Source organism: Mytilus edulis, chromosome 7, assembly GCF_963676685.1.
Source record: "Mytilus edulis chromosome 7, xbMytEdul2.2, whole genome shotgun sequence".
NCBI lineage: Eukaryota > Metazoa > Mollusca > Bivalvia > Mytilida > Mytilidae > Mytilus > Mytilus edulis.
Window position 1 is genome coordinate 26,999,182 of NC_092350.1, and position 27,134 is coordinate 27,026,315.

The 27,134-nt window shown below is 34.4% G+C and overlaps 2 protein-coding genes across 5 annotated transcripts in view; one reads left to right on the top strand and one right to left on the bottom strand.

The window, feature by feature from the left end:
* The window catches only part of LOC139481161 (RNA-binding protein RO60-like), a 59,361-nt gene extending 40,233 nt beyond the window's left edge, over positions 1-19,128 (bottom strand). The window contains exons 1-3 of one of the 3 annotated variants that reach the window (XM_071264312.1): positions 19,017-19,128; positions 6,011-6,086; positions 696-865 (exon numbers count right to left, since the gene is read on the bottom strand). The gene's annotated coding sequence lies outside the window, so the exon portion shown is untranslated. Of the gene's footprint in view, positions 1-695; positions 866-6,010; positions 6,087-14,614; positions 14,697-15,133; positions 15,208-19,016 lie in introns of those variants that run through there. The other 2 variants (XM_071264311.1, XM_071264310.1) reach the window with 2 other exon arrangements.
* Positions 5,939-26,932, top strand: LOC139481160 (RNA-binding protein RO60-like). 2 transcript variants are annotated; one of them, XM_071264309.1, is made up of 2 exons: positions 5,939-6,067; positions 24,331-26,932. In XM_071264309.1, exons 1-2 carry the CDS (start codon positions 6,012-6,014, stop codon positions 25,859-25,861), a joined length of 1,587 nt encoding a protein of 528 aa, XP_071120410.1. In that variant the 5' UTR covers positions 5,939-6,011; the 3' UTR covers positions 25,862-26,932. The 2 variants fall into 2 exon arrangements, with proteins under 2 accessions (XP_071120410.1, XP_071120409.1); XM_071264308.1 differs by lacking the exon at positions 5,939-6,067 and adding an exon at positions 19,116-19,417.
* Positions 26,933-27,134: the final 202 nt, after the last annotated feature.

Below are 27,134 nucleotides of genomic sequence, written 5' to 3' on the forward strand. Positions count from 1 at the left end.
TATATTCTAAACTTTCCAATGAACTAGCATTTGTTTACCAGACATTTATGTCGAAGAATATATTAAACTTCATATTTTGATTTTGAAATAATTTCAACAAAATTTCTAACATGAAAGGCTGCTGTCCTGGCAGATTTTTTTACCTTTAAAAGATGAAAAAAATATTAAATTATAGATTTTTAGAATAAATATTCCATAAACTTTATAATCGTACAAAAATATTATGCCAGACAGTTGTTTTGAGAAAATATTTCATTTATAAGTAAACTTTTCTCGGCAATTTCAGCCATTTTTTCATAAAATTAAATTGTCCTGGCAGATTTTTTTTAACTTAGTTGTTTTCTATTTTTTTTTTAGCAAAAAGTTCTTTATTATACAATTTAAATTTTAACAATATGTTGAGTAAAACCTGAGATTACTATGTGTTATAGTAGTCTCAGGTAAAACAAAAGTTACAAATAAAACGTATCGAAAATAACTGTCCTGGTTTTATCTGTCCTGTTAATAGACCTTCCCATTTATCCTTCGATAAAGGTCTACAAAAAATAAGCGTGACGTTTTTACAAATCTAACCAGTTTGAAGTACTGGTCATCCTATACTATAAAGAATTAAACAAACAAATCATAATTTTGCATTTAATGTACACAAAACAACATTAAGAATTAATTAAAAGTAAGATTTTAGAATAACCAACCTGTTATTCTTTCAGTGTATCGCTATACTGAATGGTCTCTATAGCTCTATAGACAAGTGGTACATTCATGGTATCTTGTTTTACGCATGGTTTACGTATTACAACCTCGACCTTTCACTTTATATTTAATAATTATGGTTCGAGTTTGGTAACTATCATATATCAAACACCTGTATGAGAAGAAAAAAACGCCTAAGCATAATTATTGAACAGTACCATTCCATACGGTAATTTTGACTTGTCGAACATACTACTACAATGTTTAAAACGAAAGCAACCCATATAATTTATGAAAACGCGAAGCATTTTATTTCTAATGTTCTCTTATAGGTGGTGTTTGTGTAATCCGCCTGTTAGTAAAGCCAAATTAACATTGTAGGGTTTTCTAGACTAGCTTGTTGTTTATTCGGATTTTTTTTTATATACCAATTTATCATGAGTCTTTAATCAACTCATGGTTTTCCATTGTAATCTTATAATCTACTCCTTTTCAACTATTCTGTGTTTTATTAATGACAGCAGCTGCAAACTCCAAGGGTATGATGAAACAGGTTATGCACGCCTGGTAAACCATCTAATCTCAACCAAATGGTTGAAACGGAAAAAAGTATCCTGGCACTTCCTGTTGAGCTTTTCTGGTTCAAAATATTGAAAATAAACACAGGGTAGGTAGAATTTTCGTCGATTTACTGAAAATCAATGACTTTTTTGTAAAATCGGAGAATGTCATGCCATAGATAAATCATAATTGTAACTAATATGTCTCTTCTTGGTTTAAAATATTTTAAATTGAAGTAACAATCACTTTTCTCCTACGGATAATAATGTTTACATTCTTTAAATTCGATAGAACTGCTATGATATTAATGACTAGCAAGAAAATATGTCAATTATTTGTGTTTTTTTAGGCTTTACGATAACCACGTCTGTAAATTGCCCAAATATTTTTTTGTCAAGCCTACTCTGAGCAGAAAAATTTGAGATATAAAGGTATTGGTTGAGTCTTTCTGTCACAATGTTGAGACTTTCTGGTTGCGCTGTACTATTTGAGTTTACCTTTTTTTACGGTTTACCTGATTCATGTTTTCTGTCTGTGGTAAATCTAAATACACTCAGATACAATTTTAAGCATTGCCGATAGAAAAATGCATGCCTTACAAATATAAATAAGATTATTTTACAATGGTAATTTATTAATATGATTTGGATGAATTCGATTCCTAACAGACATCAAAATTTATTTAATGCCGAAAATGCGTTCATTTATAAAGAAATAAAATAGTTAAAAACTAAACAATCGAACAGGGCTAGGATGGAATTTGAAAAAAATAGGCAGGACAGGAGTTTTGAGTAAAAAAAAAGGCAGAATGAGACACTTTGCAAAAAAAAAAGGCAGGATGACAATTTAGGTAAATAAAGTCAGGACAAGCTAATAAAAAAAGGCAGGACCGTATAGAGTGAAAAAAAAAAAGGCAGGACAGAGATTACAACTAAAAAGAAATGCAGGACAAAATTTTTCATCCTAGCCCCCCCCCCCCCCCCATAAAAATCAAATGGCAGCCCCTAAGTGACGTCCAACTTAATGTAATCACAGGTGTTGTATTGAAATAATTAAAACTTAGATGTTTGTTCACAACTGCATTCAGGGCAAATCCTTAATATTTGGTAATATTCAGTAACATTTATATTATAACCCGGTCCCGTCACACTGGGCCGTGATCGCACTACGATCTCTAAAAATATAATGCTATTGGCGATCGTAGTGCAGTATGGTCGTGTTACGGTCTTGATGAGGTCTTGGTATTCGTGTTGAGAGTAGCCAACTTTTATTAATTTAAACATGTTCAAAACAATCGTGATGTGTTCGTGGCGAAATCAGGTCGCAGTTCTGTTCTAGTCATAGATATTTTTAGTCTCGATTACCCAGACGCATATTTAAATATATCTACTTTGAAAAATAAAGCGGCTGAATGATCGAGACTAAGATTTTTCTAGCCTTGGAACTGTCAGGATCAGTTCCAGGTTGAACTGTGTAAATCGATTCTAGGTATAGAACTTACCAATGACCAAATCAGTTCTTTGTTAGAACTGTTCTAGCTAGAACTGTCTTAAAAGTGTCAGGAGATAGTTCCACATTTGTCCGCTAGAATAGTTCTCCTTCAGATTATGACAGTTGGGGGTAATCTCCATTGTATGTACATCTCCTTTGCAATTTTTTAAATGAGAATAACTTTTGATGAAATGAATGAATTTAATGATTATCCATTTCTGAATATTAATTCAGTTTTCTTTTGAAATATTTTAAAACTGGATTCGACGTAGGTAAATTGTGGGAGATAGTTAGTTTGAACTCTGGCCTGGTCAACTTAAATTCTAAAACAAATTGTTTGTGTCTAAGCTAAGCATGCGATATCTGCTAAAAACTGTGGCCACACCTTACCAGATAGCTCGAACTAACGCCGAAAGGATAAACAAAAGTTTTACATTTACAAAATTGTTGCATCCGTTAGAAGTCCGCGATGTAATGACCAAATAAAACGGACGTGTAATATGCCGAAAAATGGGGTGGAATAGGAATAAGAAAAAAAATAATGTCAGAATAAAAAGCCAATAATTTTGCCTGATCATGATTAAGAAGTTGAGCCAAAAATATTAATGATACCAAAGAAAACTAACATACCAATAATTGATTTTTCTTATGCGATTTGTTTTCAATTTGTATGTATACGTTTTATTATCAATGTTCTTTCTGTGGTACGATTGCCAATGATACAACTCTCCACAAGAGACCAAAATGACAAATAAAGTAACAACTAGAGGTCGCCGTACGGCCTTCAGTAATAAGTAAAGCCCATACTGCATAGACAGCTATAAAAGGCCCCGAAATGACAATGTAAAACAATTGTAACGAGAAAACGAACGGACTTATTGATATATAAAGAAAAAATGAACGAAAAACAAATATGTTACACATAAAAAAGTAAATAAATTCTAGCCCTGGAGATGTCAATTACAACATTATTGACGTTAAAGATTCTGTGCAAAACTGCATCTCAAACGCTAGACTTAATCCCCAGCGTTAGAACTTTAATACTAGTACTTAAAAACACTGTTTACTATTTACTATTTAGACTCTATTACAACCAAAGGCCTCTTTAGAAGCCTGCTGTGATAACTACAGACAAGATTAAAATGACTGTTGAAATGTCAAACAATATACGGCAAGTTTATGAATTTTGACAGTTGTATAATACTTAGCTACACAAAGTCATGTTTTTCTCTGACTGTTTATGACGTCTTTACACTAAATTCATTGGATGTTGGATGTGTACGGATTTATAGTTTAGTCTTACCTGCATGCTTTTTTTATTAGTTGTAAGTGGCTTTGAACTAGCTGTCAGATAACTGCGAGTACTCTCAGATCTGTTCCTATTGTCTTTTTGTTGTCGGGATGTTCAAGAACCCGGCCACGTCCAATTGTATTTTTGTCCATCTGATGAGTTAAACCTTTTTCAACTGATTTTTATAGTTCGTTCTTATGTTCTTATGTTGTACTGTTATATATACCACTGTCCCAGGTAAAGGGGGGGATTCCGCTAACATGTTTAACCCCTCCACATTATTTATGTGTGTGCCTGTCCCAAGTCAGGAGCCTGTAATTCAGTGGTTGTCGTTTGTTTATGTGTTAAATATTGAATCATATTTGTTTTTCGTTATATTTTTTTTTATAAATAAGGCCTTTAGTTTTCTCGTTTAAATTGTTTTGCATTGTCATATCGGGGGCCTTTTATAGCTGACTATGCGGTATAGGCTTTGCTTATTGTTGAAGGCTGTACGGTGACCTATGGTTGTTAATGTATGTGTCATGTTGGTCTCTTGTGGACAGTTGTGCCATTGGCAGTCATACCACATCTTCCTTTTTATAGTTGAAAATTTCATTCACCAGAAGATCTCAACATTGTTCCAGAATATCTCAACCGATACCAGAAAATCTCAACATGACATACTTTATAACATATTTAGCATAATGAAATTATATTAGTAAAGAAAAAGAACAAACTATAATTTTATGTTTATAATGTTTTAGAAAAATACTAATTTACTAATATATATGCTAGTTTATCAATGAAATCACTGTCATTTTGTCAATAGCAGACTGCGCTGGCCATATTTACCTGCTAGAGAAAAGTCATTACGATGTCATTTTAAATCCCATTCATTTGTGTTATACACGAGACAAACTGTAAATCAAATATCTCTGGCATGACATTCTCCGATTTTACAAAAAACGCATTGATTTTCAGTAAATTGACGAAAAGTCGACCTACCCTTTGTTTATTTTGAATATTTTGAACGGCAGAATAGCTCAACAGGAAGTTCCAGAATACTTTTTTCCGTCTCAACATTTGGTTGAGATTAGATGGTTTACCAGGCGTGTTATGGAGACTTTCTGTAATATGCTTGATCACCGATTGTATTCAATTAGAAGTAAACTTTGATAAATCATTTTTACTCTGCTTTCCAAATTAAGTATACCGTCCATTATTTCAATGTTCAACTAAGCGGCCATCCTTTTAGTATCTGCACTGTTGATTATTTTATTGTGTGTTTTACGGTTACGACATGATGGTCAAGATAGACAAAAAATACGTTAAACAGTTAAGCCCCAATCCATTATATGTACATATACCAAGTCGTTGCTGTTTCTACGTGTATTTTCATCGAAGTTGTCAGTTGTGAATCAATGTAAACTGTTGTATATAGTACTGTCGAATATTTTTTTGTAATCATGTTACGCTTTTAACTTATTCAAACCCACGTGATTGCGATTTATTTTTATGTGTAACAAATATTTTCTGGTTCTGATGCAAAAATCTTTTCAATTGGTTCTTTTGTTGTGCTGTCACAGCTTACATCACTACCCCAGGTTAGAGTAGGGTTACGCTTTCACAAACATGTGTACCGCCGCCACATTCTCTATAATAATGTGCCTGTCGGGGGTCTTTAGTTCAGTAGTTGCCGTTGGTTTATGTCCGTCATCTTTGATTTTTTTGTAAATTGTTAAGAAAACGGGTATAAAACAGACTGTTACTTTTCTCGTTTGAATTGTTTCACATTTTCCATATCGGAACTTTTGATTGCCGACTATACGATATATATACATGTAAACATATGTATTATTTGTGAAGGCCGCACGCGGTTGCATATGATTGCTAGCATAAACTTCATTTAAACACTAGTGGATAGTTGTGTAATTAATGGCAATAATACCACATCTAATTATTTTTAAGGCCATTATATAATTATATACTTGCAATGGATATCTTTTTTAGTGACTTTCGTGTACAGATACTGCATGATGTGCTCAGTTTGTAAGTATTTTAGTTAAATCTGAAAATATAAGAGACAAGAAAATGCATTCAATTTGTTTACACAGTAGAACTTAACACAAATTAGTTTTTAAAGTCTTCACAATTACCTTGACTAAAAAATTACAATGTAGCCATACACTAACCACGCATGGTACATGTATTCATACTTTCGTTACTGACTGATGACATACATATTTATGATAAGTACTATTTTAAGCCGAAACGCAATATGAAACGATTCAAAAGTAAACCTGCACACAAGTGGCTTAACTTCTTTTAAATAAAGTGAAATTGGTCGGATTGATTTTGCCAAACTACCTAGGAAATCATTCTTTGCACAAGTACCTAGTTATATAACATGTATAATGCTTTGCACAAGTACGGTACCTATGTACAATGTATATCGCACAACCATCAGATGCTTTGCACAAGTACCTAGGTTTATCGCATCACCGTTCTAGATTATTTGCACAAGTACCTATAGGTCACGATATCTAGATGTTTTGCGAAAGTACTTAGATGGTTCAATTTAGTTTATATGCTTCGTTAAAATATCTAGATTGTTGAAAAGTCTTTATTGAAATCTTTCGTATTTTGTCGGTATTTTAACAAATGGATTTTTGTTTTGCTTACTCCATTAAGTAGCACTACAATATTAAGCGGGACTTTTGAGAGGGGAAAACGCAATGTCTCTCCCCGTAAAGTTAGTATTATATATACTAGAACACACCGGTGATATCGCGGGTCCGTGACTGAAGTAAAGTGTATAACTATGTGTAAGCCTTATTTAAGCCTGGATTTTTAGTTATTGATATTGTCATTTGATATAGTCATGCCCATTATAAGATGCACAGTTTTCCCTGCTTTCAAGATCTTTCTGTTTGAACCCGTCAACCTTGAACTTATCAGTTATTGGTAATATGAAAACAAAAGGGTCTGGAGCGGTGTAATTTCTAATCAACACCATTGTACTACATGCATTAGCTATATATAAAGTTGAATTCTTTGATTTGTCATGTTTTCCCCATGACGGCTGATAAATTGGACCACGTTATTTTAGTATTATAGATTCCCAGCATAATAACATAGCTGTTATAAATACCATAGCATAAAATATTAAGAATAGGATCAACTGTGCTTTTGTAGTCTTTTCTTTTCGAAGATTTACACATATTTTTACATTGATGGTTATTATTTAGCTAATATCATCCAGTATATCATTTCATGAAACAGCACCTTCTACTTCCAATTCTATTTAAATATGTTTGAATATCACGTGTTAATTGTTAATTTGAATTTAAATTTGAGAAAACGATAATTATAATTTAATATTATGTCAAAGTTCATACATTTTGATATATGATTCTTTTAAAGTTAATGAAAAAGTTAGATAGTGTTAACTGGAGTAAACGGTTTGTTTTCTCCGGACAAGTGACGCTACCAAGTATGCAATAATTGTTTGGAACGCGAAAATTCCGAAATCGGAACGGTTGACGAAGACCAATTAACATGATGAAACTTATATCAAAGTTCCAATTCTTTAAAATAGTTTCCAAATCTACCATATTTGCTGTCCTTAATTTGTGATGACGATGAGTTTGATTACTAACACTGAAAGTTTATATTAGTTACATAGTCGTGAAACAGATAGTTGGGGAACTTCAACTTCATTTTAAATTGGTTTAAAGAAAGTATGGCCTCGTGCCTTCAAATAAAAATTAAGAATGGAAATGGGGAATATGTCAAAGAGACAATAACCCGACAATAGTTCAGAAAACAGGCGAAGGTCACCAATAGGTCTTCAACACAGCGAGGCACACAGACGTCGGCTTCAGACTGCCCATACTTATATATATATACTAGAACACACCCCGCGAAATCGCGGGCATATACAACTTGTGAACTGTTGTAGTGTCAACGCATATTTGTTCCTAATAATATTTGTTCCTGAGGGAAACAATATAATAATAATATTTGTTCTGCGGAAATTGTGTCATGGAATACCTTTTCCATCTCAGTGGAACAAATATAATACAGATCATCTGTATTATATTTGTTCCACTGATATTAGGAACTTATCTTATATGTTGATGAGTATAAGAAATGTTCCTATTATGCTGAAGTTTAGTTTACGCCTGATTGATTATTATATAAATCAAAACAGATTTTAAATGCTGATTATATTCTAAATCAAAACCGGTTTAAATACTAATTATATAATTATTATGTAAAATGAAAAGTGTTAATGAGTTGGATATATTCACCTGTACACAACACCTGAATGTATATTTCATAAAAGGTACCAAAAGCCTTCTCCCTTTTTTCAAAGTCCGATATTTGTTTCCTTTCTGTTAAATTCAATTATTTTCGTGTTTCTGGCCTCAGACCACAATTATTCTTCTCCTTTGCTACAATGCTTCGTTTGGTAAAAGTTAAATCAAATTTAAAATTTGCGCTGTTTCAAACATGTAATAAATGTAACTGCTTATATATAGACCATTATGAGTCTAACAAGATATGCTTCTAGGACAATCCATCAGTGCTTTTTCTTTTAAGAGCCTTATTAACATGCCATTGTTAGGATATGAATCATGTATAAATGACTAAGACCGACTAAGGCTAATTTGAGGGGTGGTCGGAGGGGTCCTGATCCCAAAATCCCGGGCTTTTAACCATGAAATCCCGAGATGCCGAATTTAAAGAAATTAATATCCCGAAATCGAAAAATATATTCCCTGATCCCGTAAGGATCAATCCCCAAATCCCGACGCCCCGAAAAAGGTCCTACTCCCCTCTAATCTCTACCTCACTTTCATTTTTGCCAAATCACTATTTTCCCTTTCAACAATAAAATATTTTGCCCCATTTATGTGCATTATGTTTTCTAGTCTGTGCATCCGTGCGTTCGGTCGTCCGTCCGTCTGTCTGTCCCGCTTCAGGTTAAAGTTTTTGGTCTAGGTAGTTTTAGATGAAGTTGAGCATGTTTTACTTATTTTAATATATATGCAAGTGGTATGACCCCTTAAATAGTAAACATTTCAAAGAAAACAGTAGACAGAATCAGAGACTTTCTATACTAAGATAGAAAGTCCCTGACAGAATACAGAGAGTCTCTATACATTAAAGTAGTATAATCGTAGTTTACATGTAGATAAACGCGAAAAATAATTGTCCTCCCTAAGAAGGTATAATAGTTGTGGTTCTTGCGATGCAAACACCATGATATACATGAAACGCGAAAAATAATTGTCCTCTCTAAGAAGGTAGAATAGTTGTGATTCTTGCGATCTAAACACCATGATATGGAAAACGCTCTAAATGGCTTATTTATTTTTGTTATCTATCAGACGATTGGTTGTATTTTTGTTATATATCATACGATTGGTTGTACCCTTAAATAGTAAACATTTCAAAGAAAACAGTAGACAGAATACAGAGAGTATCTATTTATTAAAGTAGTATAATCGTGGTTTACATGTAGATAAACGCGAAAAATATTTGTCCTCTCCAAAGAGGTATAATAGTTGTGGTTCTTGCGATCTAAACACCATGATATGGAGAACGCTCTGATTGGCTTATTTATTTTTCATTTTTATGCCCCACCTACGATAGTAGAGGGGCATCATGTTTTCTTGTCGGTGCCTCCGTTCGTTCGTTCGTCCGTCCGTCCGTCCGTCTGTGCGTCCGTTCGCTTCAGGTTAAAGTTTTTGGTCAAGGTAGTTTTTGAAGAAGTTGAAGTTCAATCAACTTGAAACTTAGTACACATGTTCCCCATGATATGATCTTTGTAATTTTGATGCCAAATTATAGTTTTGACCCCAATTTCATGGTCCACTGAACATAGAAAATGATAGTGCGAAGTTCAGGTTAAAGTTTTTGGTCAAGGTAGTTTTTGATGAAGTTAAAGTTACATCAACTTGAAACTTAGTACACATGTTCCCTATGATATGATCTTTCTAATTATAATTCCAAATTATAATTTTGACCCCAATTTCACGGTCCACTGAACAAAGAAAAGGATAGTGCGAGTGGGGCATCCGTGTGCTATGGACACATTATTGTTGTTATCTATCATACGATTGGTTGTATTTGTGCATGTTTCAAACCGGAAATCATATCTATGACTAAAAGTCAGTCTGATGACGGAATCATATCCGGACTCCTTTTTTGTCGTTTTTCTCCCAAAATAACTCAATCTGAATAATCATAAGAATGGATGACAAATGCGACTATGTATGTTACCTATAGGACACAGAGGCATGATGATTGATTTATTGTGGAAAGAAGAGAAGCGACACACAAAATGAGCTCTTCTCGTTTAATAGTATAGAAGATGTGCACTTTTGGATTGTGATCAAATTTTTGACATAATTTAGGTTTCTGACACAAAACAAATGTGGTGAAAGATCTTAAAAATTTAAAATGGGTTAAACTATTTGTATTAATTTCCAATTGAAGATTATTTTGCTAGTAGTCTATATATGGAGATATAGCACATAATTATTTTGGATGATTTATTCGCCAGCCATCAGATCTTGGGATCATCTGAGTAAACAGCACTTCAGTACTTTAATTTCCCCTTGAGAGAACGAATCTTAATTGTTCAATTTTTCATGATAGCATCCCCCCTCTTTTAGAAATGAATAGTATATGAAAGTACACTTGTATTAGTCAAACAGATAAAGTGATGTTGCGCTACTTTTAAAAGCGGTAGTATTTAAAAATAAAATAAGCATCACCATGCAATAACTTGGGCCTCAGACGATGGGCATGCGGCCATGATCAATTAGTTTATTCTATAATTGGTCTAATCATAGATGTAATACAAGTTACATCTATGGTCTAATAGATATTCGAAACACGTTGTGACATATGTGCTGTCAACATGTAACTATCGATGGGGAAAAAAACTCTACTTAAGATGAAACCATTGCTATTTGTCATGAACGGCAACCTCATATGCTATCCAATGGTCTTTGATTGTGTCTGTTTGGTAGGTCGATCTGATTGCTATTGATTAATTCAATGGAGTATCAATTACAAAAGAAAAAGTAGAGAACATCCGGTAAGTTAAGAAAACGTTTATTAAACGAACTTTTTCATCAAATTCTACATAAATGTCTATTATGAAATCATAATCTTATTGAAGTTGTATGCATGCACCTCCTAGAATTTAGAAACGCAATTAACGTATAGAGACTAGCTACTAGCTGTTATGAACGATTATCGAAATATTCTAAATATATATACAACTCGTCTAAACATCAACCCAACAATGTTAGATCTGTAAATTTGCTTTCGCAAATTTTTGGTTCTACCCTCGCCGGGATTCGAACCCATGCTACTGTGATATCGTGACACCAAATCGCCTGCACTGCAGCCGTCCCGCTAGACCACACGACCACCTGGGCTCTCAAAAAAAGAGCTTTCGCTGGCCATGTGTTACCTTTCCACGTCAGTTTTAATCTAGCGGCGTACTACAGTACATGATATATAAGGCATGAAGATGTTATTGTTACAGATCAGCTAAATTATCTATAGTAAAGGATCCTACAAATTAATGTAAGATACAGTCACAGAAAATAATTATATTCATAAGTACGTCTGAGTCAGTGACAACCCTACAACAGATGTATCCATCGGATCGCCTTCAATGATGGTGATACATGGCTGTGTACATAATGTATATACAACTCGTCTAAACATCAACCCAACAATGTTAGATCTGTAAATTTGCTTTCGCAAATTTTTGGTTCTTCCCTCGCCGGGATTCGAACCCATGCTACTGTGATATCGTGACACCAAATCGCCTGCACTGCAGCCGTCCCGCTAGACCACACGACCACCTGGGCTCTCAAAAAAAGAGCTTTCGCTGGCCATGTGTTACCTTTCCACGTCAGTTTTAATCTAGCGGCGTACTACAGTACATGATATATAAGGCATGAAGATGTTATTGTTACAGATCAGCTAAATTATCTATAGTAAAGGATCCTACAAATTAATGTAAGATACAGTCACAGAAAATAATTATATTCATAAGTACGTCTGAGTCAGTGACAACCCTACAACAGATGTATCCATCGGATCGCCATCAATGATGGTGATACATGGCTGTGTAAATAATGTATATACAACTCGTCTAAACATCAACCCAACAATGTTAGATCTGTAAATTTGCTTTCGCAAATTTTTGGTTCTTCCCTCGCCGGGATTCGAGCCCATGCTACTGTGATATCGTGACACCAAATCGCCTGCACTGCAGCCGTCCCGCTAGACCACAAGACCACCTGGGCTCTCAAAAAAAGAGCTTTCGCTGGCCATGTGTTACCTTTCCACGTCAGTTTTAATCTAGCGGCGTACTACAGTACATGCCATCAATGATGGTGATACATGGCTGTGCACATAATGTATATACAACTCGTCTAAACATCAACCCAACAATGTTAGATCTTTAAATTTGCTTTCGCAAATTTTTGGTTCTTCCCTCGCCGGGATTCGAACCCATGCTACTGTGATATCGTGACACCAAATTGCCTGCACTGCAGCCGTCCCGCTAGACCACACGACCACCTGGGCTCTCAAAAAAAGAGCTTTCGCTGGCCATGTGTTACCTTTCCACGTCAGCTTTAATCTAGCGGCGTACTACAGTACATGATATATAAGGCATGAAGATGTTATTGTTACAGTTCAGCTAAATTATCTATAGTAAAGGATCCTACAAATTAATGTAAGATACAGTCACAGAAAATAATTATATTCATAAGTACGTCTGAGTCAGTGACAACCCTACAACAGATGTATCCATCGGATCGCCATCAATGATGGTGATACATGGCTGTGTACATAATGTATATACAACTCGTCTAAACATCAACCCAACAATGTTAGATCTGTAAATTTGCTTTCGCAAATTTTTGGTTCTTCCCTCGCCGGGATTCGAACCCATGCTACTGTGATATCGTGACACCAAATCGCCTGCACTGCAGCCGTCCCGCTAGACCACACGACCACCTGGGCTCTCAAAAATAGAGCTTTCGCTGGCCATGTGTTACCTTTCCACGTCAGTTTTAATCTAGCGGCGTACTACAGTACATGATATATAAGGCATGAAGATGTTATTGTTACAGTTCAGCTAAATTATCTATAGTAAAGGATCCTACAAATTAATGTAAGATACAGTCACAGAAAATAATTATATTCATAAGTACGTCTGAGTCAGTGACAACCCTACAACAGATGTATCCATCGGATCGCCATCAATGATGGTGATACATGGCTGTGTACATAATGTATATACAACTCGTCTAAACATCAACCCAACAATGTTAGATCTGTAAATTTGCTTTCGCAAATTTTTGGTTCTTCCCTCGCCGGGATTCGAACCCATGCTACTGTGATATCGTGACACCAAATCGCCTGCACTGCAGCCGTCCCGCTAGACCACACGACCACCTGGGCTCTCAAAAAAAGAGCTTTCGCTGGCCATGTGTTACCTTTCCACGTCAGTTTTAATCTAGCGGCGTACTACAGTACATGATATATAAGGCATGAAGATGTTATTGTTACAGTTCAGCTAAATTATCTATAGTAAAGGATCCTACAAATTAATGTAAGATACAGTCACAGAAAATAATTATATTCATAAGTACGTCTGAGTCAGTGACAACCCTACAACAGATGTATCCATCGGATCGCCATCAATGATGGTGATACATGGCTGTGTACATAATGTATATACAACTCGTCTAAACATCAACCCAACAATGTTAGATCTGTAAATTTGCTTTCGCAAATTTTTGGTTCTTCCCTCGCCGGGATTCGAACCCATGCTACTGTGATATCGTGACACCAAATCGCCTGCACTGCAGCCGTCCCGCTAGACCACACGACCACCTGGGCTCTCAAAAAAAGAGCTTTCGCTGGCCATGTGTTACCTTTCCACGTCAGTTTTAATCTAGCGGCGTACTACAGTACATGATATATAAGGCATGAAGATGTTATTGTTACAGTTCAGCTAAATTATCTATAGTAAAGGATCCTACAAATTAATGTAAGATACAGTCACAGAAAATAATTATATTCATAAGTACGTCTGAGTCAGTGACAACCCTACAACAGATGTATCCATCGGATCGCCATCAATGATGGTGATACATGGCTGTGTACATAATGTATATACAACTCGTCTAAACATCAACCCAACAATGTTAGATCTGTAAATTTGCTTTCGCAAATTTTTGGTTCTTCCCTCGCCGGGATTCGATTCGAACCCATGCTACTGTGATATCGTGACACCAAATCGCCTACACTGCAGCCGTCCCGCTAGACCACACGACCACCTGGGCTCTCAAAAAAAGAGCTTTCGCTGGCCATGTGTTACCTTTCCACGTCAGTTTTAATCTAGCGGCGTACTACAGTACATGATATATATATATATATACAACTCGTCTAAACATCAACCCAACAATGTTAGATCTGTAAATATATATATATATATACAATTATACATTTTTGTAATCATATATATTATATAATTTTAATAATTACCTTGATGATATATCGTTTAAATAAAGAAAGACATGCACGGTAAGTATTCCAGTCTCTTTTAAACAGAAAATGATTTATAATGAAAGATGGGAAATCCAATGTCTTAATTTAGAACTCGATTATAATAAATCTATTTATAAAACAAAAAAATACCTTTTATAAATATAGCTTATTTACTTCTGTAAACCATTGCAACTTTGTGGTTAATATGGTTAAGCATATGAATACCATGATTCATGAATACAAAAAAAGGAACTCTGCACAAAGTAACACTCAAAAAAGGTGTGTATCGATAAATTACATTGAAAGGAAGAAACCCTCCCTTTTTTGACGATCAATTTGAATGGGGACATTTAACTTGGTTAGAACTCGCCCCTTTATCCTGGGTGGGAACCCCCTTTTAAAAATGACTGAACCAACCCGGCCTGCAATATCAATATGTGAATATACTTTATTTATTTAAAAAATATTAACCTGTGTTCAAACTTACAAATAGTTTTGCAATATTTTTCTACATACCCAAAAGTAAAATATGTGCAATATTTTATTTATAGACGATGTGGTAATAAAATTTAGTCAATAATATTGCATGTTGGGTTATATTTGTAACGACGGATTCCATTGGCTGTTACAATTTAACGAATGACACACAACTAGGAAAAACTCGGCCCTAAGACAAACTCGGACCGACTACACAGTCAACTCGAACCGACTAAACAGTCCACTCGAACCATCTAATAAGTCAACTTGGACCGTCTAAAAGACAACTCAGCCTTATTTTGACGAAAGTAATGATTTTGTTTAAATGAAAGAAGACTGTGGCTGAAGAGAAGTTCAAAATAAATTGTTGATGCCCATATAAGGAGACTCATGAATGAACTAAAACTTCCAACACTGGAAAACAGACGTCGTCACAGTAGACTAACTTTTCTCTACAAGGTAGCCGGGGAGTTGGTACCAGCTATACCACAAGACTCAGTATTAGTCAAAGAGAGACCAAAACGACAAATTAAATCAAAACAATTTAGTGACTATAAAACAACAAACATTGTAGACAAATTTGCTCAAAACAACAGCCGGTGCTTCAAAATTCCACCTAGCAAATCTGATCAATACAAACAGTCATTCTTTGTAAGAACCATGCCTGAATGGAATAGACTACCAGACAATCTCGGTTGTGCTATGACAATTGAGAGCGCTTTAAAACTTCGGTTGCTCTCACAACGTTGGACTAATTTTCCAGCGCCTCTCTCCCGTAGCCACTGATGCCATATACTGGCCCTGCAACGTATTTATTCAGATTCAGATTCAGATTTTGAGCATACAAATGGCGAAACCACAGGCACTTGCTTCTATCCATTGGAAGGTCGACTATCCATATAAATTTAATATGAATAGTCGACCTTCCAATGGATAGGAACTAGTGCCTGTAGAAGAAACCGTCTATAATACAATGTTACAACGGAGTGTTATGTTTTGGTAGATTTATTTATTTGTATGATATACATGTATATCATCGATTATTTTAAAGTTCTGTGTCGTTAGTCCAAGCATACTCAATGCGATGCCCCTAGCTCAAGTATATAAGAATTGGACAACCATTTTTCATTCCCAAAATTTCAATGCACCCTTTAATCATCCCTCCTCTTTAGGTTGCAAAAGACTTTATTTGATAGTTATGCTAAGATTAAGATACTTGGTTCGCGAAATATAAATAAAAAAGAATATGGAAGACCACAGAAATCAGTTTCTTATTCTAAAAAAACAGTGATATTTATAATATAAATAACACAGAATATGGATAAAGTGTTAAAGGTAGTAGATTTTTGTTAACAATGTCATTTTGTTAAAAGTCAAAATAAATATAATAGCAGATTAAACAAGAATTAATGAATTAATCTATAGTAATTTTCTATATATGCTATATGAAATTAAAAATGAATATTAATGTTTTACGATTTATTTAGCATATCCGGAAAAATTGAAGAGTATAATGTTGTATATACTTTTTGTCTCTATAACTATGTCATTAGTTGAAAATAAAAAATTCATTCATTCAGCGTATTAAGCTCCTACCTATGTGGCCACGTGATGTTTATCTACTTTTTTTTATATACATAATCTATCAACTCCAAAGGGTTACAGCCTGTTTTTAAGTCACACCCTTATCATACCAAAGCGACATATGATTCGGCCTCCTCTTCACTTCTTGTGGAAGTGGATCGAGATGTATGTTCACGCACGGAACACATCACTATACATTCACTTTTCTAAATAATAAGATCACACCAAGATAACGATTGTATTTTTTAATGAAAGGATATTTTTTTACCTATTTTTATGACGAAATTGAACAAGGAATTCTATTATTATATGCTGGTGATCCGATGGATACATCTGTTGTAGAGTTGTCACTGGCTCAGACGTACTTATAAATATAATTATTTTCTGTGACTGTATCTTACATTAATTTGTAGGATCCTTTACTATAGATAATTTAGCTGATCTGTAAAAATAACATCTCCATGCCTTATACATTTGTATATCATGTACTGTAGTACGACGCTAGATTAAAACTGACGTGAAAAGGTAACACCCGGCCACCGAAAGCTTCATTTTTATGAAGCCCAGGTGGTCGTGTGGTCAAGCGGGACGGCTACAGTGCAGGCGATTTGATGTCACGATATCTCAGTAGCATGGGTTCAAATCCCGGCGAGGGAAGAACAAAAAATTTGCAAGCAAATTTAGAGATCTTACATTGTTGGGTTGATGTTTAAACGAGTTATATATATATATATGAATAAATTCCATAAAAAGATCATCCATCACCGGTGTTGCTGAAAGTTGTCAAACATTTTATTTTCTTTGTTTCTTTTTAATTTTGGCAATTATTTATTTTTGTGTCACTACAGTCACATCGACCAATCATCTAAACTTTAGATTTTAAAACCATTACCCTCACACACAAACTGTGCACATACAAACCAGGGGCGGATCCAGCTACTTAAAAAAAGGTGGGTGCCGACCCAGGATAAAAGGAGGGGGGCCCAACCATATGTCCGCATTCATATGCATTGATCCTCAATAAAAAAGGGGGAAGTTCCAACTCGCGGAACTCTTTCCTCTGGATCCGCTACTACAAACACACAGTCGATGCCTCACGCAGGAGTTTTGCAGTTTTACAGTACAAGTTATCAGAAAATGTTAATTTCTTGAATTTTTTTCGATTAAATATACAAGTTATCAGAAAATGTTAATTTCTTGAATTTTTTTCGATTAAATATACAAGTTATCAGAAAATGTTAATTTCTTGAATTTTTTTCGATTAAATATACAAGTTATCAGAAAATGTTAATTTCTTGAATTTTTTTTCGATTAAATATATATTTCAAGAAATTAACATTTTCTGATAACTTGTACTGTAAAATCCCTACCTGCTTAGGACATAAATAATTATGGTTATTACACGCAGACCTAAGAGTGTTCGAGGTTACCGAAAGCTAATTGAATGATTATATGATTGATTGTCAAACATCCAGAGACAAATATTTCAAGCGAACAAAATCATATTCACAATAAATACAACAGGTAGATTGGTCCTGTAATAGGGGTCGTCCAGAATGAAAGTTTGGGAAATAGGTAATGCCATGCTTTGGAAAATGGGGAATAAGAGAAATTTTGTTTTATCAGCAGACCACCTACGATCCCTTGGAGAGTTCTTGCAAGTGTTCTTTACGTGCAAAGAGTTTGACATTCCTACACTAAGTTTTGGACTTGACTCTAATTCTCACCAGACGTGACTTATTCATACATCTCGCCCAGCCGAACGGACGCCCAACTTTAGCCAGGGTTATATATATTGTATAGGTCGGATGAAAGCCAAGAAAAAAGCTAGTTGAAAGCCAACAACAACGAAAAACTATAAATTAAAAAAAAAAGTACTGTGTCCAAGTCGGAGAATAAAATGTCTGGGTTTTGAACATTTTAAGGTTGATTCAGGTATTTGTTGATACAATTCTATCCAATACACCATTCACTTAAGATAATACATGTAGACTAGTGTACATGTACAAATGACATTTGAAAATAAAAGAGTTTTGAAGAACTCGCGTGCATCTACACCACTAGTCCAAATAATTATGACGTCTGGCAAGGCTATTTTTTTCTGATATTTAGTTAATAAGATATCTTATTTAGTTTAAAAGATATCTTATTAAGCTTATAAGATATCTTATAAAGACTATAAACTATATACATTGATATAACCATATGCACATCAGTGTGACTGTGTCTCAGAAAAAAACATGCATTATAGGAATTTTTTTCTGAGACAAGTGCCTGTCGTGATCTAACACACCTACACATGCTAATAACTTTTTTTTATATTTTATAAACAAATTACTTGTAGACATGTTAATAAAGTGGCCTAACAGCAGCTACGCCCCTTTTCTTCTCTGGAAAACATAATATGAATTAAAAATAGATGTTTACTTTCGTTTTCATATCGAGTTGTCGTACTTGGGCATCTCACAAGGAAGCTTAACTTGAGTTCATTAATGACATTATGGAAGTTGACGGAATGGACGTAAACCCATACATGCATCCACAAGTTGTTACTACTCACCAGTCAGACCATCTGCCTGGATATTCACAGTCCCAAAATGCGGCTGGAGGATATGTATTTGAAGTATCAGATATTGAAAGACTCGAAAGATTTCTGTGTCTCGGGACTGAATTCGGATATTACATAGCGAATTCACTACACCGAAAGTTTTCTAGATCAGAAGTTCAAGCAATGGACAGGTAAAACTAATTACTATTATAATTATCTGACTTCAGTGGCGGATCCAGAACTTTTCATAAAAAGGGAGAGGGACTGACTGACCTGAAAAAAGGGGGGGGGGGCTCCAGTCATTCTTCATAGATTCCCTATATAATTAACAAAACTTTTCCCACGAAAAAGGAGGGGGTAGCCTATGTATGGCAGTGAAATATGGGGAATGTTTCCAACCACTTCAGTGGCATGTAAGAAGAATAATGATTATGTTTTAGAAAAGGTTTATTCAAAAGACATATATCTGAAAAGCCGCACACAAAATTCATGAAATATATTCTTGGGGTTATAAGAAAAGCAAGTAATTTTGCTGTCATGTCTGAATTAGGAAGATTTCCTGTATATTTTTCGATTTTAATGGCAATGTTAAAATATGCTCATAGGTTAGAGAACACAAAGATCACAAAGGATGGTTTACAATATCACCACATGGTTTTCTAGTATTGACTATTTAATGAAAGAACTAGACTTACCAAACTTATTATAAATGTAAGTGTTGGCCGTTTATGTACTATCATAATAGTTAAGAATAAATTATGTGCAAGTTTTCATAATCATTGGAAAGAATTTTTAGAAAATACTGTTAAATCAGGTAGAGGTAAACTCTTGACCTATTTTTCAATTAAACATTTTTTTGGTACAGAAAAATATCTGCAATTAAAAGAATTTAAAGATAGACAAGCACTGTGCAAGATAAGAATAAGTGCACATCCCCTAAAGGTAGAGACAAATAGATATATATATATGCTAAAACCTATATACTTAGATAAATCACAAAGATTATGTAAAAAATGCACCTTAGATAAAGTTGAAGAAGAAGAACATTTTATATGTCAGTGTCCCCTTTATAACTCTTTAAGAAAAGAATTTTATGATAATATTTCATTAGGTTGTAAAAATTTTGAAAAGTTAAGCACAAGTGCCAAATTTAATTGGCTTTTTATTCAAGAAAAGCTAGAGGTATTGAACAAAAATATTGCTATTCATATTAATAAATGTTTGGAACTGAGAAAACTATCAATATAGTATAGATATTGTTTTTATTTAAGACGTGAAGAATATTTGCCTGTTAATAATAGATATATTGTTATGCCTTTTTTATGTATATGGCTCTGATCTGGTTGTAGATTAACATCTAAGAAATAGTTAAATTCATATTTATGATTTGTGTCAACATTATTGTAACAATTATAAAAATCCTTGTAATAAATTGCTTTGCTCTTCATGGGCCCTTTAATTGAAATAAAAATATCATATCTTATCTTATCTTATCTTATGAACTAACATATAGTCTTCATATATAAATCGTAAAAGCCCTTTCCTGATTTTTTTTCCAATTTGGTGGTGTTATTTTTGTTGCAAAAATGCCATGCCAAAGGACAAAAAATAGATAAATTAAACGTGTGGATCAATTTATTCAATTGTGTAAGGTAGCAGTCAATGCGCTTTAAAACATTCAGTTGTTGGGATGCTTTACTACAAATATTTACGAAAACCGTTTAAAAAATTTATCGTACGTGTTCTCCTTCACCTCTCTTACTTTAAAGTTTATAAACCCCAATTAAAGCATTATTACTCTATAAAGAATTTATTATATCCATGACAATTTTATAATATGCATGACATCGAGGTCTATAAGTTGAGGTATATAAGGGATTTATGTAGGAGTTCAAAATACCATGGCATATGATGATAGTAAAGTTGTTTAATCATCATTTCTAATATAATTTATCAGCACCAAATATATACTTATTATTAAAAGCATTATTACTATAATATATAGTAATTTGATAGATATGGGAATGTTAATTTGATGATCTCTGCGGGTATTGGGGGTATGATTTTTCACGGTAAGGGGTTCAAATTAGCATGCCGTGGCTACAACAATACCGTATTTGGTCAAAATGTTTCTATGATCGTTTATTTTGAAAACGAAAAGAGAAAACGAGAGAACCATGTGACACACCGGTTCGCCCAACTATTCCAGTCGTTATATTCCGACTCACTATCGATCGCTACACAGATCACTGACATATGGAGGACGCTGAATCATTCTAATATGACGTGCTTCTTTCGCTTTGTGAATAAACCCATGCTCTATATCCGATAAAATGTGTTTGCACCTGCGTATATTGACTACTGCAGAATAATGAATTTTATCAAATTGGAATACATTTAATATATTTCATCAACTAAAAAACAGTTCAAAACTCGAGGCTCGAGGGTATAAAAATTTCAGAAAAAAATCAAACATTTTTTTTTCATTACAAATTTTATTTATTTCCTTTTGTAGTTGTTACTTTATCATATGGTACAAAAATCATTCAAAACAATCAATTCGCGTTGGCCCCAGATGACTTTCAAAATGTATACATCATTGAAAAAGTTCCAAATTATCTCCCTTTGGTGGAAAAATGCCATTTTTTGGCTCTAAAATTGAAATATCTTTTTCAACTCATCGGTGACCTATCTTTTCTAATATAATTTCCATATAAGCTGTACTTAAACTAAATTATTGTAAAATTTTAGCGATTTCTGTAATAAATTTCTTTTTTTAATTTTGATACTACCTTTATTTCTCCTATTACTTCAACAGAAAAAAAAAACGCCTTTACAAAAATGTATGCTTCTTTCGAAGGCAGATTGTGAGCGCAAATGAACTGTGACCCCACTTTTTTATTTTATTTTTCTATTATCTATAAGATAAAGTTCATTTATAGAAAAATATAGAGAAATCCTATATAAATGATTTAGACCCGCGAACCCCCTTAAATGATGCACATGTTGTTTCTTATTCATTTAGTATGACTGTAACGTGTTGCATTTCGAAATTGACATATTTGACCTCAATACGACAACCGTTCATGCCGGCTGCTCAAAACTTCTCTATCTGAAAAAAAAACACAGTGCCAGTCCTTTTCTTCTTTACGAAAAAGGGGGAGGTTCATGGAAGAGCCTGCACACTGAATGTTCTACTCTTATACACATCGGACATAGAAATTACTTGGATTGTTCTAATCAGAATCGAAATTATTGTACAAGCTTTATTTTATTGTAGTTTTAACATGGGTATATAGGCATTATATTCGTGTTATTTTAGCCCTCACTATCGCTCGGGCCAAAATAATCCCGAATATAATGCCTACCCATGTTAAAACTACAATAAAATATAGCTTGCGTCAATTATTTCTAAATTCGAGTTAGCAGCGGCGGGTTAATACATGTTGCCATGATTACTGTTTTGTAAATATGCTTTATGAACTGTGATTGTATATATTTTGGATGGAAAAAATAAAGTATGTGAACGTTCATGTACCCAGTCTTGTGTATTGATTTACAACTTTCCAGTATCTCCATCTGAAACGGGCCTAAATCGTTTGGATTGTAAAACACTGTTTTCATCTCAAATGGACTCGAGTTAATAAAAACGAAACACAACAACAAAATAACCACAGTGTATAGTCAACGCCAAACAACTTTTTTTTAAATTACGACAAACAAAGACTATTCTACCACGTCAAATAACTAGGATTTTCCATTCACGTCAAATAATAAGGTATTACGAGATACGTCACCTGCATAACACGGGCATAGCGTTTCCTTTGTTTCTACTCCTACAGTGAAACATATATCTTTATACTCTTATGCTGAGGGGAGGCAGGACCTTATCGGGACATCGGGATCGGGTGTTTCTAACCTCGGAATTTCGGGATTGACACTTTCGGGATTTCCTTTTTTGAATTTCGAGATGTCGGGATTCAACTTTTGCGTCTTTTAAAATAACGATTTGTATCTACTGGCAACATTTGTGTCTCCAAGACAATAATATATCAAAGAAAGTCCTACATTGACTTTGTTAAGATACATTCACAGTTACTTAAGAGTTAAGTGCAGGGTCATCTTTTTTGTCTAGTTATAGTTTGTTTTTATGCTGTACTGTTACATGATACACCCCTAGTCCAGGTTAGAGGGAAGAATGACCGTCTATAATACATATAAGCGGTCATGTTTGGTTTTCGTAGATTGTTTTGTTATAAATTAGGCGGTTTGTTTCCTTAATTGAATTGTTTTATATTTTCATGTCGAGGCCGACTATACGGTATGGGGTTTTCTCATTGTTGAAGGCTGTACGGTTGCGTTTAATTGCTTACATTCACTTCATTTGAACTTTCGTGGATAGTTGTCTTATTGGAAATCATATCTCAACTCCTTATAATTTATGCCCGTTTACGGGACCTATTATGGGATACCGTTGTTCATCCGTCTGCCCGTACGTGAGATCGTCATCAACATGTCGGACAATCACTCAAAAACCCGTTAACCGATTTACATGAAACTTTGAAGAATTGTTATTATATATTGACGTGAGCTCCCTGTCGATTATTATAAATTTTTGATTTAACGTTTTCAAATTATGGGGTTTTACATTAAAACGGAACCCTTTACGAACTTTTATTTGTGTGCCTTGGCATTGTTTGCTAGTTTTAGACTATAAGTTTTAACATCCCTTTGGTATTTTTTGCTTTTGGTAGTTTGGTTTCCAACATACATTACACATTTGCTCATATTCTGATTCATACCGAAATAAGAAGATGTGGTACGAGTGCCAATGAGGCCACTCTCCTTCCAAGTCATAATTATGTAAAAATTAAACAATTATACGTCAAAGTTCGGCCTTCAACACGGAGCCTTGAATTGGCTCACACCGAACAGTAAGCTACAATGGCCCAACAATGAATAGTGTAAAATAATTCCATCGACAAAAGCAACGGTCTAATCTATATATATATATATAAAAACGAAAAACACAAATACCCAAATTATAATCACATTGTTTGTTTCAAGGCATGACCACACCCTAACAACACTTATTTTGTTTCAGATTGATCCAGCAAGGACGAGGTAGTGAAGTTGTTAGATGTATTAAAGACATAAGCGTACAAGGAAGAGCTTGTAAACAGAACCCAACATTGTATGCATTAGCAGTTTGTGCCAGATCAAACGACCTTAGTACAAAGCACGCTGCCTATGGTGTACTCAACGATGTGTGTCGTATACCTACTCATCTGTTTCAGTTCATAAAATATTGCGAAGAAATGAGCCAACATGAGACTGGTTGGGGAAGATCTCATCGCAAAGCAATAAGTCAATGGTATAAACAATTTGGTCAGGTAGATCCACACGGACGTAAAAATCCACTGAAGCTTGCTTATCTTGTTACCAAGTTCAGACGTCGATTCAAATGGAGCCACAAAGATGTCATACGACTCGCTCATGTCCGGTCGAGAAATAAAGCGGTAAGGATAACTTTGCAACACGCCCTTGGCAGGGAAATGGAAGTTGACGAATCTACGGAATCTATTGAGGTACAGAGTTTTCTCGCGGCAGTAAAAGAAGCAAAACGTTGCAGCTCAGTGAACGATGAAGAAAAATTATGTGAATTAATCAGTATTCATCAGCTGAGCTGGGAGCATGTTCCAAACCGGTTTCTCAAACATAGTATTAAAGTTTGGGATGTTCTTTCTCGGTTGATGCCTATGACAGCTATGATTCGAAACCTTGGGAAAATGACGAGTTTAGGCATGCACAAAGATAGACCAGAAAACGAATTTTGGGTGAATCATGTAGTAGAGAAACTTAATGACGATAAACAGTTAGAACGTGCTCGTATCCATCCATTGACACTTCTGATTGCAATGAAACATTACCAACAGGGGGCTAATAGAAATCAAAAAATATTATGGACTCCTAATTCTAGAATCATAGAAGCACTTAATGATGCGTTCACCAGAAGTATAAGAATTAAACAACCGCAAGGAAGGAAGTATTTGATGGCTATATCTGTTGGGGAGGATATGCGAAAACATAAAATTTGTGGATCTACGATAACAGCTGGGGAAGCAGCAGCAGCCATGGTGTATTCTACCATTCAAACAGAAGATGTGGAAGTGATTCTGTTCACAAACAGAATTGATGACGCTTCCACTGCAACTATTAAAAAGGAAGACAATCTTCAAACTATAAAAGAGAAAATATTTCAAATACCAATAGAAACAGGATATGACTGTATCAAACACGACTTAGCAGTCCCCTTTATATGGGCGGCATCAAGGAAAAAGAAATTCGATGCAATTATGGTTTTCACAGATTCAATGACAAGTTGTGGATTTATCCATCCAGCAGAAGCGTTAAAGCAGTACTCACAGTACATGACAATCCCTGACTACCGATTCGTTGTCGTTGCTATGACCAGCAATAAATACTCCGTTGCTGCTCCGGACAGTGTACACAACCTTGATGTGGTTGGATTTGATACTATGACACCTGGCATTATCATGGAATTCGTGGAAAATTCTCAACACATTGAGAACGATGACAATTTTATGCATGCTGATGAGGACAGATTTTATTAAGTTCATATCAAAACCCTTTTTGTCAAATATGGAAGCATTTACAATTTGATTTTTTTTCTTCTGTGAACAAACAATCCAGTGCTGTAGTGAACGTTTGAGGGTATAATGACCAGCATTACCTCAAAATATTTAAAGTTGGAACTCGAGATAAAAAACGAGCATTTTTCCTGTTTCGGGATAAATCTAAAACTTACGTATTAGTGTGTGTACATGTATCTCTATGAAATTTTACCACAAGGTTCCATATCTCAAAAAGAAGGTTTTGTTTGATTTTGCGGGTTATGACCCAAACAATTTAGGAATATGGGAGAACACCTAGAATTTTCTTGTTTCTGGACATTAAATTTTACTTGAGTATTCCTCTATGGATATCCATGAATTTGTACCACAAGGTTCAATACCGAAAAATGAAGGTTTATGTTTCTTTTTGGGGTCATGGCACTTAATGTATAGGAAAAGTGGGACCAAAACAATACCTTTTAAAGACTTTGTATAAATTTCTTATTTCTTGACAAATTTCAATTCGCGTTGATTGAAAGTCTTGAATTCTTGGGTTTTATAATATGCTAAATCTAACAGTGTACTTATATTTTCAATTTTGGTCCCATCCACATTGAGGTCCAAAGGATAATTACACTTTGTTTCATTGCACCAAACAATGAGTTCTTAGATTTTCGATTTTGGGCTCAGACTTTAAGTTGGTCTAAATCAAGGTCTAAAGAGCGAATCCAATATTAAGCTTTATGAAACTTAAACAGAAATTAAATTGTTGGGATTCTTTGATATGCTGAATGGTATCATATATTCAGATTTTGAAATTCGGGCCCCATTATCAAATTGGTCATTACTAAGGTCCATAAGGTCAAAAGATAACTGTTTGATTTTATTTGTAGAACTATGTGGAAGGGTTATTTGTTATTCTATGTAAATTATTTTGCAGAAAGCTATATTTTTATGAAGCAAAACCATCAATATATAGATAAATAGATAGAATTATTGATGTGCAAATGTATCTGCCAAATTGAACCGTGTATTTATATTTTGGAAATTAAATCACAACTCAAATTTCAATATTAAATTATTTATATTAGAGTATGCATTTATTGTAAAACTATGAAACGTACGTACAGATTGTGATTAAAGATTTCACTTGCGCAAACTAAAACCTAAAACTATATCAGGTCAACTCATGTTTGCAGTAACTTTTATAACTAATTGAGATAGGAAGATGTGGTATGAGTGCCAATGAGACAATTCTCCATCAAAGTAACAA

Bases quoted from the DNA above. Each gene is read 5' to 3' on its own strand.
- LOC139481160 (XM_071264308.1), top strand. From the start codon at position 19,179: ATGGAAGTTGACGGAATGGACGTAAACCCATACATGCATCCACAAGTT. The intron at 19,418-24,330 runs GTAAAACTAATT...ATTTTGTTTCAG, and splicing joins GAAGTTCAAGCAATGGACAG to ATTGATCCAGCAAGGACGAG.